This window comes from Hippichthys cyanospilos, chromosome 22 (genome assembly GCF_059441005.1).
Source record: "Hippichthys cyanospilos isolate Australia breed blue-spotted pipefish chromosome 22, RoL_Hcya_1.0, whole genome shotgun sequence".
NCBI classification, from domain to species: domain Eukaryota; kingdom Metazoa; phylum Chordata; class Actinopteri; order Syngnathiformes; family Syngnathidae; genus Hippichthys; species Hippichthys cyanospilos.
The window spans coordinates 6,155,219-6,173,924 of NC_142390.1; the positions used below are offsets into that span (position 1 = coordinate 6,155,219).

General features: G+C 42.2%; 1 protein-coding gene across 3 annotated transcripts in view; it reads left to right on the top strand.

The window, feature by feature from the left end:
* The window catches only part of tbc1d22a (TBC1 domain family, member 22a), an 84,880-nt gene extending 66,959 nt beyond the window's left edge, over positions 1-17,921 (top strand). For all 3 annotated transcript variants that reach the window (XM_088406428.1, XM_088406427.1, XM_088406426.1), the window contains 2 exons: positions 5,396-5,491; positions 17,043-17,921. In XM_088406428.1, the coding sequence (XP_088262554.1) occupies positions 5,396-5,491; positions 17,043-17,171 (225 nt within the window). In that variant the 3' untranslated portion in view covers positions 17,172-17,921. The remainder of the gene's footprint in view (positions 1-5,395; positions 5,492-17,042) is intronic.
* The last annotated feature ends 785 nt before the right edge of the window (positions 17,922-18,706 follow it).

Below are 18,706 nucleotides of genomic sequence, written 5' to 3' on the forward strand. Positions count from 1 at the left end.
TCGATGACAAATGGAAGTCAGGCGTGCGACCGGTGGCTCCGCCCCCTCATAATGAAGCTCACAGACAACAGAAAAAACAGGACAGTAAGGCGGAGACGTGACAATTTATCAAACTCTACAATAGCTACAATAACGTTTAATTTTACATTCGCGAAATAGCCTTGACGGCACACGGGTCGATGACCCGCGTGGAGCTTGATTATTAATATTTTGTATAGATATGTTGAAGCTTAAGTATAGTTTGAAGAAGTATTTCAAAGCTCGCGGCCACCAAGAAAGCGCTCGCGATCAAGGTCTCGAGGCTAATGCACACGTCTGCTTGGTTACCCTGGAAACACGCGGTTATTCACTATATATCCATCACCTGTGAGTGACCAATATAATCAACGTGAAAGAAGAGAAATGTACAGTACAGTAATTGCGGAGTGTTCAGAAGCACTTAAAGGCAAGACCACGAGACCTCTAGCTGCGCCAACAGCCCCCACCCCCAAAAAAAAGCATAACATCGCCCCCCGAAAGCCGCAAAACGAAGCAAATGACAATCGAGCTACTGTACATCTCGTACTTGTAATCCAGCCTCTAAATATTTGATAGTACAATGCTGTTTGGACGGCAGCCCCATTACACACACAAACACACACAGTACACCTGTTTTTTTGCCAAGCGATGTCACCTGCTGTCCGACTCCGGTTGGGGAATTAGGCCATTTCCACTTATGAAATTTTCAGCGCTACAGCAGCTATGAACCGCTCCCGTCTGTTTGACTCTCACGCGCCGGTAGCGCAGCAATCCGGGGCCGGGCAATCTTTGCAAATACTTTACAGATTCAGAAAGCAGGCCTAGAGAAGAGCTAGCCACGCTTGTTGTTAGCGCCAATGTCACACACTGTATTTGACCACGTTAGCTTGCGCCAAACAGCTCCAGTTGTTAATAATGCCAATGCTACAATTGTTCTAATCAGCAGCGCTACTTATTTGACCACGTTAGCTTGTGCCTAACAGTGACTCGTGGTTTATGAGCGCCAATGTCACACACTGAATTTGACTACGTTAGCTTGCGCAAAACAGCTGCGGTTGTTATTAATGCCAATGCTAATTTTTTTCTAATTAGCAGAGCTACATATTTGACCACGTCAGCTTGTGCCTAACAGCGACTCGTGGTTTACGAGCCCCAATGTCACACTGTATTTGACTACGTTAGCTTGCGCAAAACAACTGCGGTTGTTATCAACGCTACAATTGTTAAGAGCGCCAATGCCACACACTGTATTTGAGCACGTTAGCTTCCCCAAAACAGCTGCGGTTGTTATTAACGCTACAATTGTTAGGAGCGCCAATGACACACACTGTATTTGACCACGTTAGCTTGCGCCAAACAGCTCCAGTTGTTATTAATGCCAATGCTACAATTGTCAATTGTTCTAATCAGCAGCGCTACATATTTGACCACCTTGTGGTTTATTAGTGCCAATGCCACACACTGTATTTAACCACTGTAGCTTGCACCTGGATGCAGTCGTTAATAGTGTCAATGCTACACATTTGATCACGTTAGCTTGTGCAAAACAGCTCCAATTGTTAATAATGCCATTGCTTCAATTGTTATTAGCACCGATGTTTCATATTTGGCCATGTTAGCTTGTGGCAAACGCTACAATTGGTGTTAGCACTAAGACGACATTTTTGAACACGTTAGCTTGTGGCAAACTGCTAGCATTACTAGTTTTTATATTTAGCACCAATGATAACATCAAAATCAGTCATTCCCCGTGACTATCGGAATGAATGGAATTTTTTGGCAAGCTACTGCGGTGTTTGATTGATTTATTTCGGTTTAGTTTTTTTAATCACCTATTTCTGCTTTGGTCGTATGCTAGAATGAGCAAAATGCAAAGCGACGCCGTTGGACGCCAGCCTGTTTTTTGGGTCAATCCAAAATGCCCCTGATAAATAGAAGCCCTCGCCCTTTTGCCTCGGAGCGTCTGCGCGCCTTCCAAGGGAGGCTTTAACCTGAGTGTTGTAATGTCTCCGCCGCGGTCTTCTTTCCGCGGCGTGGCCATCTGTTCAACTTCAACACGAGCCAGCCTTTCGCGCTTCCTCTCAATTTTTTTCATATTCCCACCGACGTATGGCATTTTCCTAATTACCGACTCCCTTTGTACGAGTTGTAGTTTATTCTTCAGCTCTTTTTTTTTTTTGCCTTGCATATGTCACTATTGATCCCACTAAGAGAAGGGATGGAAGTGACATTAAAACACGCAGGAATTAGGTAGTGGAGGGGGGGCGCACATTCACTTTTCCTCCCCCAGCAGGCGGGCGGACAGACAGGGACCAAATTATCCCTGTTGCGTAGAGCATGAAATTAGCAAGTAACACGGTGTGGCAGCATTAGCATGGCTGTTAAAGAGATACTGTGACACGTTCAGCTTCTGAATCGTGCATCCTGCCTGTCCGTACTTGAACTTTATCTTGCAGAGTGACCACTACACGTGCGCATCGATATGTCAACGTCGCGCGGTGAAGCGATTTTTACTGTGTCATATTCACCCGAATAATGAAAGAAAAGTCTTGGTTAATTGGGTTAGCGCGGTTATACCTGATGTACCGACTGCTGTAAATTTATTTGACATATTTTCATGGTTTAAGTGACATAAATTCAGAATTTCTGATTTAATTCAATTGATAGTGCGTAAGATTTAGAGTGTTTTTCATTACGGCTTGCAGGAGGTGCTGCAGGTGCTGCATTTACCATTGTTCGAAGCTATAACAAACATGGCCGCCTCGCCCCATGTAATGTAATTTAAAGATAACTAGAGCAATGATTATATTTGAAACATTTGTTTGCAAGTTTTTAGAATTATAATCATTTTATTTATTCCTTTTAAATGAAAAAGTCTTAGAGTGTTCCATTAAGGTGAAATTATGACGTTTGACTTTCAAGGTCAACTTTCAGAGGTACTGAAATTAGAAGCGTTAATTAAAATGGGTCTTTATTTTTATATTGCATGCATTGATCTGTAGTATTTTTTTTTTTATAACTGAGTAACCAATAATAATTTGTGAAGGTTATTTTAAGACTGTGTTCCTTTGACGCAAGGCTTTTAAGGAATTTGGGATCAGGTTAAAATTGGTCGTCGGTTGAAATCTGAATACTTTTAGCGTTAGTCATATTATTATTTTGTATACTCACCATAAATAAACAATTTACATACAGCGTCTAGGAAAATTTGTTGATACTATTTAGTGTTCCTCCTCCAAATTTAATCGGGTACCACTAAACTCATCATTTGAACTGTTTGTCGATCGCAATTGAGCTCAGCGATTTATGACTTGAAGCAAATGACCTGTGCAAAATTCCGATTTACGACAGTTGTTTATTTCAATGTGTCGGTGACGTTCCATTCCCGCCAGCGGAATTTCCTCGCTTTCGGAGCGTCACTTAAGCGTCAGCGTTTTTGACATCTCCCCGTTCTTCCCGCGTAATTATTGCATCGGCGCTTGATCATTTTACATCAGTTGGGCGGCGCCATCACCTCGTCCGGGAATATCAAGGAAGCGCCGCGTCACGCCGCGCGGAATCTCCCGCGAGAGCCGACGCGGCAGCCGGAAGCTTTGTTTACCTTACTTGAACCTTTCCCCCCTCACCCGCTTCCCCGCCGCTTTGATCATCCAGACGTCTCCGCCAATACGGCCGCCGGCTACGAGGCGTAGCAACGGAGTCACCTTGGCGAGCTTGGCAAACTTCATTTTGTAGTCCGTAACGGCAAGAACGTCATTGAAACGAAGCGGCGGCGGAACGATAGGACAGTAGGGAGGGATCCCGCGTCGGGGAGAGAAATTGATGCGGAACGAGACAAAGAGTGATGGATGATACAAATGCGGCTAACATTTATTACTGTCAACATTAATCTGTCGGGACGGTCGGGCCTTCGCATGTATTTTGGACAATACGCTATTTGGCAAGAGTTGTTGGAGGGAAGCCCGGTTCATTTTCTTAAAATACTCATGCCACTAGTCACTCTTTAAATTTACCGCAAACAAAGCTTTGCGCCGATCACCGGATGTTTCGTGACGTGTCTTATAGGGAGCTGCGGTATTGATTTTTTTGTGAATCACTGACTTAATTTGAGGAGCAAATGTCTAATTTCGTCGTGTATTTTTAACGCGAGTTAATCTCAAAGACCTGAAGTTTATTTATTATTATGATTTTTCTAATACGAGTATGAAACATTTGAATGCGCCATACGCAACAGCTACCAAAAATCGAACTTGTCAAGCTAATCGGGACGCGACCGGATAAAAACTTGAAAGTTTGATAAGGCTGTCGCATTGACGTTTACGTATTATCGGGAATCATCGGAGTATTGCGATGTTACTACTCGATTTTCAAATCTCAAAAGGTCCAACTTTGGTGTTGGAAAAGGCGTCGGTTGCGCAGGCAAAAGGATGCGGTCCAAATAATGTTTTCGGACCATCCTCTTGAAAAGACATTCTTCGGATTAGACACGGACGGCCGAGAAAGCGGCCCGTCGCCAAAAAGGCCACAAAGCTTGAAGATGTTTACGCGGGGAGCTCGATAAGAGCGGATTTCAGTTTTTATTGTCCGTAAAACTTTACCGGCGCCCTCATCCGTGAACTCAAAACCCACACCGGGGAGAAGAAAAGGAAATTAAAAGGACAAATCTTTGGCGTCCGGCTTGTCACTCTTATACTCGCTCATCCGCGTTTGCGTTTGCTCGCTCCCGTTGTTTGGACGTCGGCTCGACAGGTCAGACCAATCCGAGTGGCTTCACGTCACGGCCGGCCGCTCTCAAACATCCTCTCGAGACGCATTTTTTTTTTTTTTTTTTTTCCTGAGCGAAATTAGCATAACATCGCATTAGAAATCCTCGGATTTGAAAATAATAAGAAGGCCTGACAAGCGCGGCGGAATTAGTTCAACACATCAACCCATTGACACTTTGAATATCGGGGGCCGTCTTTAAAGGGGCCACGCGCTTATAAGTGACTGGCATTCAAAGACCCGGGTAATTATCCTCCATGTGATAGGACTCTGGAAGAAAATGAATTAGAACAAGAACATCTCATCCTTTGTCTCCCCGCTACTCTAATTCCCCGCCGCGTATATAAAGAAGGGAAAGCGGGCCGCCGAACGTAACGAGGGGTTGAAATAAGAAGGCGCGCAAAGAATGGAGGAATCGTGTCACTCGGTCGTTCAGCGCACGCATAATTGCGGAAGACGGCAGGAACGATCCGGCGCTTTTCGCCATCGTAATGGTTATATCAGTCAAAATTCAATGGAAGGAAGCGTTTGCGGCGAAAACGGCGTTATTTACTCGCCGGATGCGGTCCAAGGGTTCAATGTTTTCACCTTGTTCATCTTGTTGTTTTTCTAGGCCGAACCGGAGGGTTTCTCCCATTTCCATCTCTACGTTTGCGCAGCTTTCCTGGTCAGGTGGAGGAAAGAGATTCTGGAGGAGCGAGACTTTCAGGTAAAAAAAAAAAAAAAATTTCTTTGAATTTTTTTCATGAAATTGGGTGAATTTCACAAAAACGTGAACATGTGGTAAAATGTGAAATTACACTACTTTTAGAGGCATTTTTATGTCGGATGCATGGGGGCTACGAGACCGAGGGACGCGAGGACGCAAATGCCTCATCAATAATACGATCAGAAGTTTGAATGCTTTATTTTTTGACACCGCTGAATATAAATTTGTGGAAAAGGCCTAAAAGTCTTTAGCACTATCAGACACGCCAAATAGATCTCATCCCATTTGACCTCCGGACATCCTTATCCTCTTCCTCGTCATTCGTTGAAAGATCCCCCTCACTCCTCCGCGGTTTTTCGTTTTTGGAAACCGTCCAATTTGTATGAAATGCAGGTCTTTGGAAATTATTTGCTCATCAATTTACTTCGGATGTTCTCCCAAGCTTCATTATTTTACCTAACCGACGACCTCTGTGAGACAAGCCGAGCCGTCTTTTACTTTTCATAATACTTCAAAGTCCGTCAAATAATGAGCCATGTTGTCAACCTCAAAGAGGCAATTAAGCGGGGCTTGACAAAAGAGAATTTTGATGATGTTCCGTGCAAACAGACACATATCGATTTAGAGGTATATAACCGGAATTTTTCTTAACGGGAGTAAGTAGAGGTACCGCCGTACAATAATTTTAAGCCTCGTAAATGACATACCTCGTTTAGCATTCAAACAAATGTTATTCAAACACAAATACGTGGGGAAAAAAAACGGTCTGTTTTGAGTTATGCGGTTATAAGCCCCCCCTCGTCCAGGGGTTGAAAATGAGGGAAAAAAAACTCTACTCGTACCCTGAGAAATACGGTACATTTGTCTGCTCGCGCTCGTAGCACGGAACTCAATAGCACGCGAGAAATCTACCCAGCTGTAGCCGCGGAGTCGTTCATGGTCCACATCCCTCCCCATTTAACCTCCACGGTCATTAACTGTAAGGTTCAGAAGTCGCGAGTGCATTAGCGGATGGCGCTAGACAGCTGCCAGAAGGTGACTTTGCTGGCCCGCTCACCGGGAAACACGACTCTTTAACCGCACCGGCGCAGTACGGGATCGGTTCGCACACGCCCGCCCGCCGGCTGCGAACCCCTTTATATTATAGCCCAACGTTCCAAAAGCGCTACGGGAAATTTAGCCTGAAAAGTTGGCCGATTCCAATGAGAGATTAATTTTTTTTTTTTTTTGCAACGTTATCCAAAAATAGTGATTTCTTTTTAGTGTAAAATAAACAATCCGGGGACTATGGGTAGACAAATGTGTGTTAAACAAAGTTTTATTAGGGAATGCAATACATTCAAAATGTTTCAAATTTAATAACGCAATAAGTTCTGATTTTTATTTAATTTTTTTTTTTTTTACCAAATTATCCAAATGTCATAAATTGGCAAAATATGTTCCATTTTTGACCGTATTGTTTTTCACCCAATGTATGCAGTACTAAGTAAAATATTTTAAATGCATCAAGGTGGGGAGCTGCCAATGGAGTCTGAATGTATATGTGGCTAAATGCTGAAAACGTAGCATTTATTCCCAAAATATCACGGGATTTGACCAGCGTACCCCATCCCTACGGAGACACTTTTGTGTCCATTTATGTCTCGGCGAGATAAAAGTAAAAATGTTGACTCGACGAGCAGCTTCAGTAACAATAGGACCGATGAAAAATTTATAATATACATCCGACTCGGTTAAGTTTATATCGCCCAGCGTATTAGAATGCGTTAAGACGCTTCGCTTTATTTCATCATGATTAATTCAGCATAAAGTCCGCCGACACATCCGAGCACCTACACACCTTATGCGCGGCGCACAGTCATGGCGAGCGAGCCCGCATCCCACACTGACTACCAAGCGGCGCACCAAGGGCAAAGTATCCATCTTTATAGACGCGAGAGGAAAAATAAGAGTCGCACGCTGTGTCCAGGATCAGGGCGTGAACGAGAGGGTAGAAAATGAGAAGGCGGATTATTAGTTCAGAGTAGGGTTTCAACATACAAAAAAAATTTGAAACAAACACAGAAGTCCAAATAACGGACCAGCAGTAACCCACGCCTGCTCAGAAGTTGAAATCCACACCTCATCGGTACCTGCGTCTTGTAGCAGTGACAGATCGAGTGGAGGAAGCGGCTCGATTAGACCGGCAAAGAGGAAAGAAAGCTTTGGGTTCGTCGTGCCTTTTGCAATAAATTGGAATTTCAAGTGTAAACTCTGCTTTTTAATCATGTTTGGTCAGCTACCGGCTTCACTCCAGGCAGGCATCCGAGCGCCCGCTCGTAGGGCAACAGCGGCTCACACTAATCCCGACGAGGGACAGCCAAGACACGGAAACAGGAAGGAATAACAGTACGGCTAACGTGCGAGGTAGAATCATTTAAGATTGAAGTAAATACCTGCCCGCGGCATCTGCGTTTACAGTTAACTCGGCTGTTTTCACGGCGCGTCTCCTTGCCATATAGCTTATTATTAATTTTTTTTCACTATTAAAAGGAAAAAATCGGTGACGCGCTAGATAGGGGAGCGCGAAGTAGCGAGGGATCACTCTCCTCCCGTCGTCATAAATTTGGGTCTGAGACAGCACGGCGTGTTGAAAAGTGATCATTATGTTTTTTTACGTCTATCACGCCATCACTCGATCGCTCCTCATATATGATAAACGTTTAATCCATTGTTAAATCATGGCAACAGGTGCCGTAGAAATGTTATCGAAATGAAACGTTGTTCGCACCCTGTTTGTGTTGACAGAAACCCTTAAACAAACGATAGCTAAAACTATCTGACGAAACAGAGGCACAAAGCACCGCGATACTTTGAGGTACACGTACACATACTAGAAAGTACTTACTTAAGAAACAAACTTTATGTCATAAATAGCTACTTCCAGAGAAGCCGCGCTAGCTGAGGTAGAGGTTAAGAGGAAACAGAAGGTGACCCCGTCTACTCTTGAAACGGACTTTTTTCAAAGTACTTTCCGACTTTCCGTTAGACGAGCCGATTATACACCTACGGACGACGGCGGGAGTTTGGCGACACCGCGCGGCGGCCGACCTATCCGTGTCCGCTTTAGCGCCCGGTCTCGACCTCGGTCCATTAGTTTCCATTTCGTATTGAACTTTGAGTCAGCTAAGGCTTTTAAATAACGCCCCCTCTCAACGCAAACATGCGTACTTGTTTTTTTTTTTTTTTTTCCGGCACTCGTAAGATATACAATCTGGAGGAAACTGAAAAGATTGTCTTTATTTTTCATCCCTTTTATGTTAAAAAATAAGAAAAAAAAAAGTGGCCTTTTTCACCAAACACATTCAAGCAAATTTCATAAAAGTATCGTCCCCGCTCATTCGTTCACGTCGTCATGTATGCTCAACGGAGGCGAGTGATACCGCACCAATGCGCAGGAAACTCTCCCCACAAATTGATCCGCCCAACAAGAACGACTCCTTTTAAGTATTTTGGGCAAAGATTAATGTCAGCGGGGGAGCCCGAAAGTTAACGTTCCCTCTCTTCCCGGCTTTCGGGCTTTAATTCCCCGAGATTTCTGCCCCTGATCCGGTTTGAGAGTTCACACGTGGGCCTGGCAGGTTCTTAAGGGCCCGGCGAGCAAATTCTTATCAACTCGCCCAGCCCACTTCTGTCACTTTGGCTCTTCGTTTGTTGCGTTTTGCCACTCTCGTTTGCTACGAGTAATTTTGCCCTTTTGTGAAAAAGACACGGCGCATTTGGAAAGTATTTTCGCGGAAAACGAGGTCGCGGGCGTCAAAGCCAAGGCCCGGGGGCCTTACGTGGCCCGGGAAATTCCGAGTGGACTGCAAGTTTCTGACTAAAATACAGAACTTACAAGTTGCCTTTTTTTTGTTCCCGATCTGTCTTTTAAACGGTTTTACCGACCTCTGATTTCAAAAGTGACCAACGAAAAAATTACCCGGCCCGTAGACATTTAAAACTGAGTCGAGGTCAATAAAGCGTTATCCACATCGTAAATCTGACTGAGAAAATGCGCAAGCTGTCGATTCCTTTGAAGAATCTAATTATACGCGTATACCCGTCGAGTTAGCGAATGATTTCGTCGCAAGTCTACGACGATGTGAAAAAGGAACATGGAATATGAAGGCCTAATTGTTTTCGATGAAAAAGGCGCTTGACTTTTTAAGAGCCAACGATCGATTCACTTTAATGGTTTTAATTAACCGACGGGAAGAAAATAATTTTTGAATGCTAATTCGCCAGCGGTTATCTGGCACCATACACCGAGTAAACCTCCTCCGCCGCGTTGGGTGGGACCCCGTAATCCGCTAAATGAAAAGCAAGCGGGCGGAGGCGGTTACTCCCCGAGCGATCCGCCCTCCGGCGTTCCCCACGGGCGAGCGCGCTCCCGCCAACCGCCGACATGGGAAGCCTGGCCGCTAGCGCATGTTCTCGTCATACCTTTTTTCCATCCTCTCGTCACTGAAGGCAACGCACTCAAGACACAGGGAAAACCTTTACACGCCCATAAATAATGCCGCACATATTGTAGCATTTTATTTCCACTCGTCGCACACGTAAAGAACACGCGGCAACATCGACGGGCGGCTAAGGGGACGTGGAGCTAGCTCGCCATCGCTTAAAAGACTTTTAACGGCCTTTTAAGGGACGGTTTGAGCTACGTAGAGCAGATTTATAATTGTTATTTATTATATTTTCGTAAGTTCTTTTTTCGGCGCCCTCATAGGTAGTTTCACGTTAGGTTAAGGCGTCATGTTAAGGACGTGTCCAGGATTCAGGGACTTGTTGCCTGGCAACTGCTCCTTCATGTGATTTTTGTGTGCGCGCGTGCACGCGTGCGTGAAGATGATGCCGACGGGATCCAAAGAACAGGTTTTAATTTGCCTGCTTCTCAGGATTCGTCGGGTGACGTTTGTTTCTTTCTTTCACGGGGACCTCTCGATGCTTTCGCTCCTTTTGTGTTGCGATAGAACTCATTTAGGGCTGCGAGATAAATATGCAAGTATTTATTGTTTCAGAAAAATTGTATTTGTTTTTTTAGGTTAAAGACAACGAAAATGTAAAACAAGTTTTGCTTTTACTTTATGTCCCTTTTGCGCAGAAAGCCCAAAGGCCAAAGTCGCAATGTCACTTGTTTCACGTCTGTGGGAGGAAACGGTTAGCTTTTTTTAGCAGTAGCAATGTTACGCTAGCCCAGAGATCCCCAACCCTGGGAGGAAACGGTTAGCTTTTTTTAGCAGTAGCAATGTTACGCTAGCCCAGAGATCCCCAACCCTGGGTCCAAGCTCTAAATAAGCATTTTTTTGGAACTGATTTAGTTTCTTACTTAACATTTCATTCGTTTGTGCTTCAGTTGGCTTGGTAGTTGTTTTTTGGCACCACCTTTGGCCACTGTTGGTATTACATTCATTTTGTAGCAAAGAAGCTTCAGGTTTAGCTTCAGTCGAGCAGACAGGCGTCGTTTTGTCTCTTTTTCTAAAAATGTTGTCATTTATGATAATATGGCCAAAATCGGGTTAGGGTGAACTTGCGACTGCGTTAGTTGTTATCTTCAGCCGCCTTGTGTGCATTTAGCTCGTTAGCATTTTCGTAGGTGACGGGTAGTTCCTTTTGGTATTTATTAGCGAGTGTAACATTTTGTATTTAAATCATTAGGATTTGTCGTATGATCGATTTAATCTATTTAATTTGTTTAGATTTTCGTGCCTTTTGAGGCGGTTTGTCGTCACTTTCTCTTCAAATCTCTGCGGTAGCCTAGTGGTCGCCGCCATGTGAGGGAAAGGTAAGAAAGGCGGAAAACTACGGAAGCTCACGGGGGCAAAAGGCACCGTGGCAACAGGCAGGAAAATCTGTAAGACGGCCACATGTATAGACGGAATGTAGTCAACTATATTCAAATCGGGATTTTCGCACTTCCCTGTAACATGCGGTAGATCCCGGCAACTCCTTTGAGGAAACGCCATTTTTCGGTGCTTAACAAACAGACGATTAAAGGACAAGCTCTTTCTTCCAAATGAGCAAAGAATGGCCTCATTAGCCATTGGACCGCCACAACCGGTCGGGCTTTTCTCCACCTGCCTTTTCACGACTCGGCCCAGCCATTCTCGCGTCCGCACGGCCGACTCTCCTATTCGCCGGCGCCGTTTGCCAGAGGGCCCATTTAGTGTAATTATACGAGCTACAGAAAGCTAATGGCCCCGACAGAGTCGCGCCCGTGCCCATTACACCTCGGGATGCCACAAAACACCATTACCGGCGCCGGCTACCCGGAGCGTCTCGGCGCAGATGCCGAGCAAGGAGGTCAGGGGCGGACTGATGCGTGTCAGAGAAAACGGCGCGCTTCTCGCGGCGTGTCTTTGGAATGTGTTTTTTCACAACACGTCTGTCACGGCGCCGCTATTAATTCCCGGCCGCCGGAGCGACGGCTACGGCGTTCACCTTGAAAGGCTTCAAGCTTCGCTTCACTCGGAACACCGCCTTCGATTCGATTGTTTGTTTCGACTCGGCTTCGGATCAAGGCGCCCCGGCAGAGGGACGTTTCAACCCCCGAGACGTATTTTTACGTATACGGCGGTAGCACTACTCAGGAGCGCCCGAAGTTACAAAAAATCAGGTTAGGAAACCTCCGGGAAAAACATTGTCAGCGGTTACGAAAGAAACTTCAGGATACGAAAGGCGACATCACTGCCATATAACGAGACGCGAGACACCAGCGCCCGCTCGAACAAGAACGGTATTTGACGCAGTATTTTACGCACCGATTTTTAAAATAAAACATTCGCTAGGGCTAACATTACGATTACATAAAAACACATATGTAACATACCACAGAAAGCACTTTGCATGACCCCAAACTAAAGTAAAGTAAATTTACATGCTCAAAATGATACCTGCGGATTTGTAAATGATGCCTAGATCAGTGAGAAAAAAACAAAAGACCTGTCTCTGCACTCTACTCCATCACCATCTCAAGGCAAACAAAAGAACTGCATTCGTAATCAACTGCTACACTAAATATGATAAAATGAAAAGGGTTTGGAGCATTTTGTCACAAAATGTTGATTATAATTTTGAGGCATCCGTACAAGGCGATGGGGCTTTAAAATTTTATTTGTCTTTTTAGAAAAATTTAGAAGTTGAACAAATAACATTGGGGGAAAAAGTTATGTCCCTACCGCTAGTATAATGTGCCCATCTTTGTGTAAATTTCAGCTTCCCAACATAAAATATTCTCAGAATTTTTTATTAGCCCACGAAACTCGATTTATATACAGTTAGATAGCCCTAGCCGACACGGTTTAATCTGTTCAGCCAAAATAAGCGCGATATCGAAGTACTTGTTTACATTATTTAAATGTACGATAAACGCAGCAGTGTCAAAAACACAAAGAAGTGTCGAGTTGCTAACGAACGATCATAGCTAAATAATAGTCACGGACAATTTTAAAAATGTGCAATGACGATAAATAATCACCTTAGGCGCGATAACTGAACTCAGCGGGAAAGCTCGACCGCAAAAGTCTTTATTTTGCGGCGCGTTAGTGAGGCGAGATTGGGGTAGTAACATAAAAACTGAAAAGCAACGGTAATAGCGTCTTCCCTTCAAGTAAGAGCATCCTTTATTGACAATGCGTTGTCCCTTCTGAGTATCAATAGCCATTAAGTACTTTAAGACTCGCCAAGAGAAGGGGACGGCGAGCTAATTGGCTTTTTTTTATAACACGCTGTGTACAGTGGCGGCGGATCAATGTGTCGGTACCGCGGGAGTATCCATTCTTAAATCGCAGCAGGAAGCCACACGCGCATGTAATCAACACACGCCTTTTTGTTTTGTTTAGGGAATATTCAAGCCATTAAGGAAGCGTTCTATGAAGATTATTAGGTAGGACCACTGACAACACATTTTTATAATCATTACACAATTAGTTTCAGGACGCCATATGCGACGTCCCTCCTATTGGAGCTTGAAGATTTACTAACATACTTCTTGATGATATCAAGCGTGCATCCATTTGGGAATATATTGTTATTTTTGAAAGTCGCCGTTATTTAAAACCGTTCAAATGCGACAAAACCGGTAAGTTCCTTCACCCGTCGTCCGCCTCGAAGGGCAAATGCTTTTTGGCCGACGCAGCCAGTCACGTCCACTTCCGGGTTTGTCGTCTTCGGTATCATCGTAAGTTAGCCGCCGCGGCGAATTTCCTCGGCTAACACGCGACTTTGACGGATATCGCTCGAGGTAGTACGCCATCACTCTATCGAGCAAAAGTGAGGGTCAGGAAATGGAACCCTCTTCGACAGGAAATGACAAATCATATTGTACCGTTATTGATTAGAAAAAAAAAAACATTTTTGTGCATGGGAAATTGGAACTTGTTATTGGAACTAATGCTGTCAAACTTCATAAGAGAGATTCTGATATCTTACCATGCCTAATATATATATATATATATATATATATATATATATATATATATATATATATATATATATATATATATATGTATAAACTGCTTGTTTTAAAGAAAAGTTGGACCTTGACTTTGAGGGTGTGACCTTCTATCCGCCTTCCCATTTTTCACAGACTCTGAAGTGTCTTCACCGGGAGCATTTGGGAGACTGAGAGAAAGAGCGCCTGATCGTTTTTCAGCAGGGCCTTTCGCTAATCTGTATTCCGTGGCGAGTCGCGATCCGCTCGCTACTTTCAACACTCGCCCATAGACGGGGCGAAAAAAAAGAACGGAGCGGCGGAGACATGCAAATGGCGGTTCTCGCCGGGGTGAAGTACAGCGGCAAATACTACATACATTTACAATTAAGAGTAGAAAGAGAGTGTTTTGGGCCGCCGGCGTCCTGCGGCGCGCATTAAACTGAGGGCAACTCAAGCGTTGTTAATGGCGGTTTTAATAGAAGAAAGTGGATCTGAGAGACATTAGAAATGGTATAAGCCCCCTGCTGCGTTTAAGCTTTAAATTGTACGCTTTGCCCGAGCGCTTCCTGGAGCAGGACAGTATGTATTGGCTTCCTATAAGGCTCTATTTGCTGTTTACTCTTCATCACTTGCAGCAATTGCAGCCCAAATATATATATATATATATATATATATATATATATATATATATTGTAGCAACTTAATATTAGTTTTTACATGCTTGTCTACGAAAAAAAAGAAAAAAAAAAAATATAATTTATATATATATATATTTATATACATATATATATATATATATATATTTATATATATATATATTTATATTATTATATTAATATTATATATATATATATATTTTGTAGCAACTTAATATTAGTTTTTACATGCTTGTCTACGAAAAAAAAAAAAAAAAATATATATATATATATATATATATATATATATATATATATTTTTTTTTTTTTTGTAGCAACTTAATATTAGTTTTTACATGCTTGTCTATTTTGGTCAGCTACACGGTAAACCAGTTGGTTTAAAGAGGGTTAGGTCATATATATTTATTAATCTTAATTTTTATGTATTTAGATGGGGGGAGGTTGTTTTGGTGTTTGTTTAAAGCGGTTTCCGCCCAGAAACTGACCCCACTATACTCATTGAATTGCGGTTGTCAAAACATGACGGCGACTTAATTAGCAGGGTAAAACTTGGCTTTTTTTTTTTTTAAAGGTGTCTCTCAGAATATAAATGCTTTTGGCGGGAAATTCATTTCAGGTGTTCTCGGACACTCATTAAAACACGAGCAACGAGCAAGGGAAAAACAATAACGGAAGAGCGTATGAACACGGCGTTAATATAAAGCGCCTCCTCAGGCATGAAGAGAAATGGAAAAATTAATTCCGACTTGTGATTTGGGTTATATCGCGCAATGCTTTCACAGAGCGCCGTGAAAGGCGATAGAGCCCGATTGTCATGGCGATGGTTAGCGGCTTGAAAGTGAAGACAAACTGTTGTCTTATCGTTAGCGTTTTGGCCCTTGTGGCATTATGTCACAGATTATGGAAATTACTTTGCTTTTTTTATGTTATCATCAAAGAATCAACGGGAAAAAAACACTAGGGAGCTGAAATTTTCAGCAGATGATGAAAACATGTTTTTTCTTCAAAATGCCACGATTCCTTTCTATATGATTGCAGTTGGGCGTGCGAGATTTAGCATTCAAATTAAATGATTGAGATGCATTTTAATCGGATTGAAGACATTGATTTTCCTGCGATTTTTGCAACATTGTGCCTTGAAAAAGCTGCTGCTGTTGTTTTAAAAAAAAGAGTTAGTTTCCATTGTTTTTTTTTTTTGTACCAAAAAACCTCAAAAAAAAAAGAAAAGGTGGAATTAGTGGTTCCTTTTGCAAAAGGAGAGAAGTAAATAGCAAATAATGGGTGATATTCTGCGAGTGTTTTGTATTTGCATGAAAAATGACTTAATTAAGGCCTGTGGGGAGATAGCGGTTCCACCATTTTTGTGGGATTAAACAAAAAAGGTTGTAAGTATGGGATAAGAAGCCCATTAGAAGTCAGTCCAAAATAATGAGGCAATTTTTCTATTATTATTATTATCATCATCATATGTGTGCACCCAATCTTTTTACCGACAACATTCATTGTTTTTTTGTTGTTTTTTTGTTGTTGTTTTTTTTTTTTTGCAGTGATAATGGCTTTTATGAGTACTGATTTTTTATGTTTTAGACAGTTTCATATTGGGCATGAGCTGTTGACATTTATTGTCGCCTTCATGATACAAATGTTTGATGTTTGAGGGTAATACATAATAAAAAGTCCCGCGCGAAAAAACGTGTAACAAGTGTGTTTTGAAAGTATTTCCGGAGCTGGGAAACACGACTTGCAATTAAATGCAACGAATACAGAAAAGACACAGACCATTAATGAAAAAAAAGGGTAAAAAAAAAAAAAATGCAGTCGAATAAAATAAAAATAATGAAAATAACAAGAAGCAAGAACAAAAAAAAGTATATTAAATTCAAAAAATAGTACCGTTTCATATAAAGAAATCAAACAATATCCAGAAATGTTAAATAGGTAGATTAAAAAAAGAAAATCAATGACAAACTACCTTAAATTGAATAAAACAAAACCAAAAATGTTGTGAAATAAATTCACAGATGGAAAAAATTTGAGTATACTAAGTATAATAAATACTTAAAAAAACAAGCTCAAAAATATTTAACAACAGAATAATTATTATAAAAGAAAAAGCATATTAAAAAAAATTAAAAAACAAGGTCAAAAATATATATTTAATATACTTAACAACAGAAAAAAGACAATGTTAAATTGGCAAAAAAAAAAAACTAAAAAGCAAACATAGTAAAACACCTAAAAAAAACAAAAGATGATAAACAGTAAGGATAAAATAGTTTGAAAAAACATTGAATAAAATAAATATAAAAAAGCTGTGTAAGAGAAAAAAAAATCTCCAATCAAAACACATACATGAAAAGGCCAACAAAAAATTTTTCATGTCTTTATCCAATCAGAAGAATCAATAAATGATCCACAATTGTTGTCTTTCTCCCCAAAGGGTCTGATGATTCTTCTGCAAAACCTTCCCACCATGCACTGGGGCAACGAAGAAGTAAGCGTGCTGCTGGCCGAGGCCTACCGCCTCAAATTCGCCTTCGCCGACGCCCCCAACCACTACAAGAGATGATGGCCGCCTCTCGCGGATTCGACCGACTCTACCGACAGAGCTTCGCATCAGAGGGGGGCGGGGCAACAGCAGACGGGGCCAAACGTTTCGTACGCGAACAAAGCGGGCCTCGTTCTTCCGCGTTTTATGTTTACATCATGAGTTTGTGCCTGGACAAAAGTTTTTGTTTGGTTTTCTCCTTTAAGAATTGGAGATGTGTTTTGCCCCGCCCCCTTTGCATCTTTTGTCCAATCGAACGTCCGCGCCGCATGGAAAAATGTGGAATGAGGCTTCATGAAGCATCATATGTTTATTTTGGTCTTCTTCATGGTAAAAAAAAAAAAATGCAGGAGCGCCATCTCGAGTAAATAGAAACAAGTGTTCCACAAGGCTTTGTTTTCCTACCGTTGTAGGAAAAGGATGGGGGCGGGGCTTATAGAAGCGCCCGTTTATGTTTTTCTACACACAGCCGAAAGAGATTCCAGAAATCCAAAAAAATCCAAGCCAGTTATAATTTGAGCATATTTATTTTTTTGCTCCTCGCAATATTTTTATCGACCGTATCTTCATCGGCCATCTTTGAAGGATCTCCCGCAAGGCGAAAGCGACGCGTCCCCCAAAGCATCAGCAAAGGAACAATAAGAAAAAAGAAACAAACTTTTGAGGAAGCCGACAGAACGGAAGAGCGCCCGCTTTTGCGAAGTAACTGAAATGTACAGAAATTTTAGCAAACTGTAAATACAAAGTGTAAATAAATCCTCTATATGATCATTTCTTGGAGTATTTTCCTTTTTTTGTGTGTTTTATTGTGAAACATTTTTTCAGGAAAGTAAGTGGTTATCAAACTGTGGTCGGACGATTCATGGCTTGATGTTCTAACATGGAAGAAGCAGATCAAGGTTCAGGAGTGGCCTAACCAGTCTCCAGACTTAAATCCACTAGAAGATCTTTGGAGGCAGCTGAAATTTCGAGTCGCTCAGCGGCGGTCCTGAAACTTTACAGATTCAGAGCAGATTTGTGTGTAGTTGCGGGTCAAAATCCGGTCGCAGTATGTGCAAAATTTGTGAAGAACCACAGGAGACGTTAATGCCCTCAATGTAAGCAATGATTTTCTCATGCATACAAATACTTATGGACCCCAGCAACTAATATTTTACTATTGTGAAATATACCTTAAATATTATGTATCGTACATACGTAAATCCCCCACATCAAACACGCATTAGACGTACATGGATCAAATAATATAAACAATAATATATAACTGTATATTTTTTAATCTGAGATGTTTTGGTTCATCATAACAAATGAAATGGAACGGATGACTGCAAACGTTTAGTATACATTACGTCTACGCGATTCACTCTCCGGCCACGGGACGGCGCCAGCGCCCGAAAGTACATCCAAAAAAGGCCAAGAAGAAGAAGGTTGATTCCAATTAGAACGCAGCTGTATGCGATAAGGGCTTGACGACGTGCGAATATAAAGCCGCCGCAGTCGGCCAAAAAAAATCAGAAAACAACAAACATTTGACGTTTGTTGGCCTTCTCCAGCTG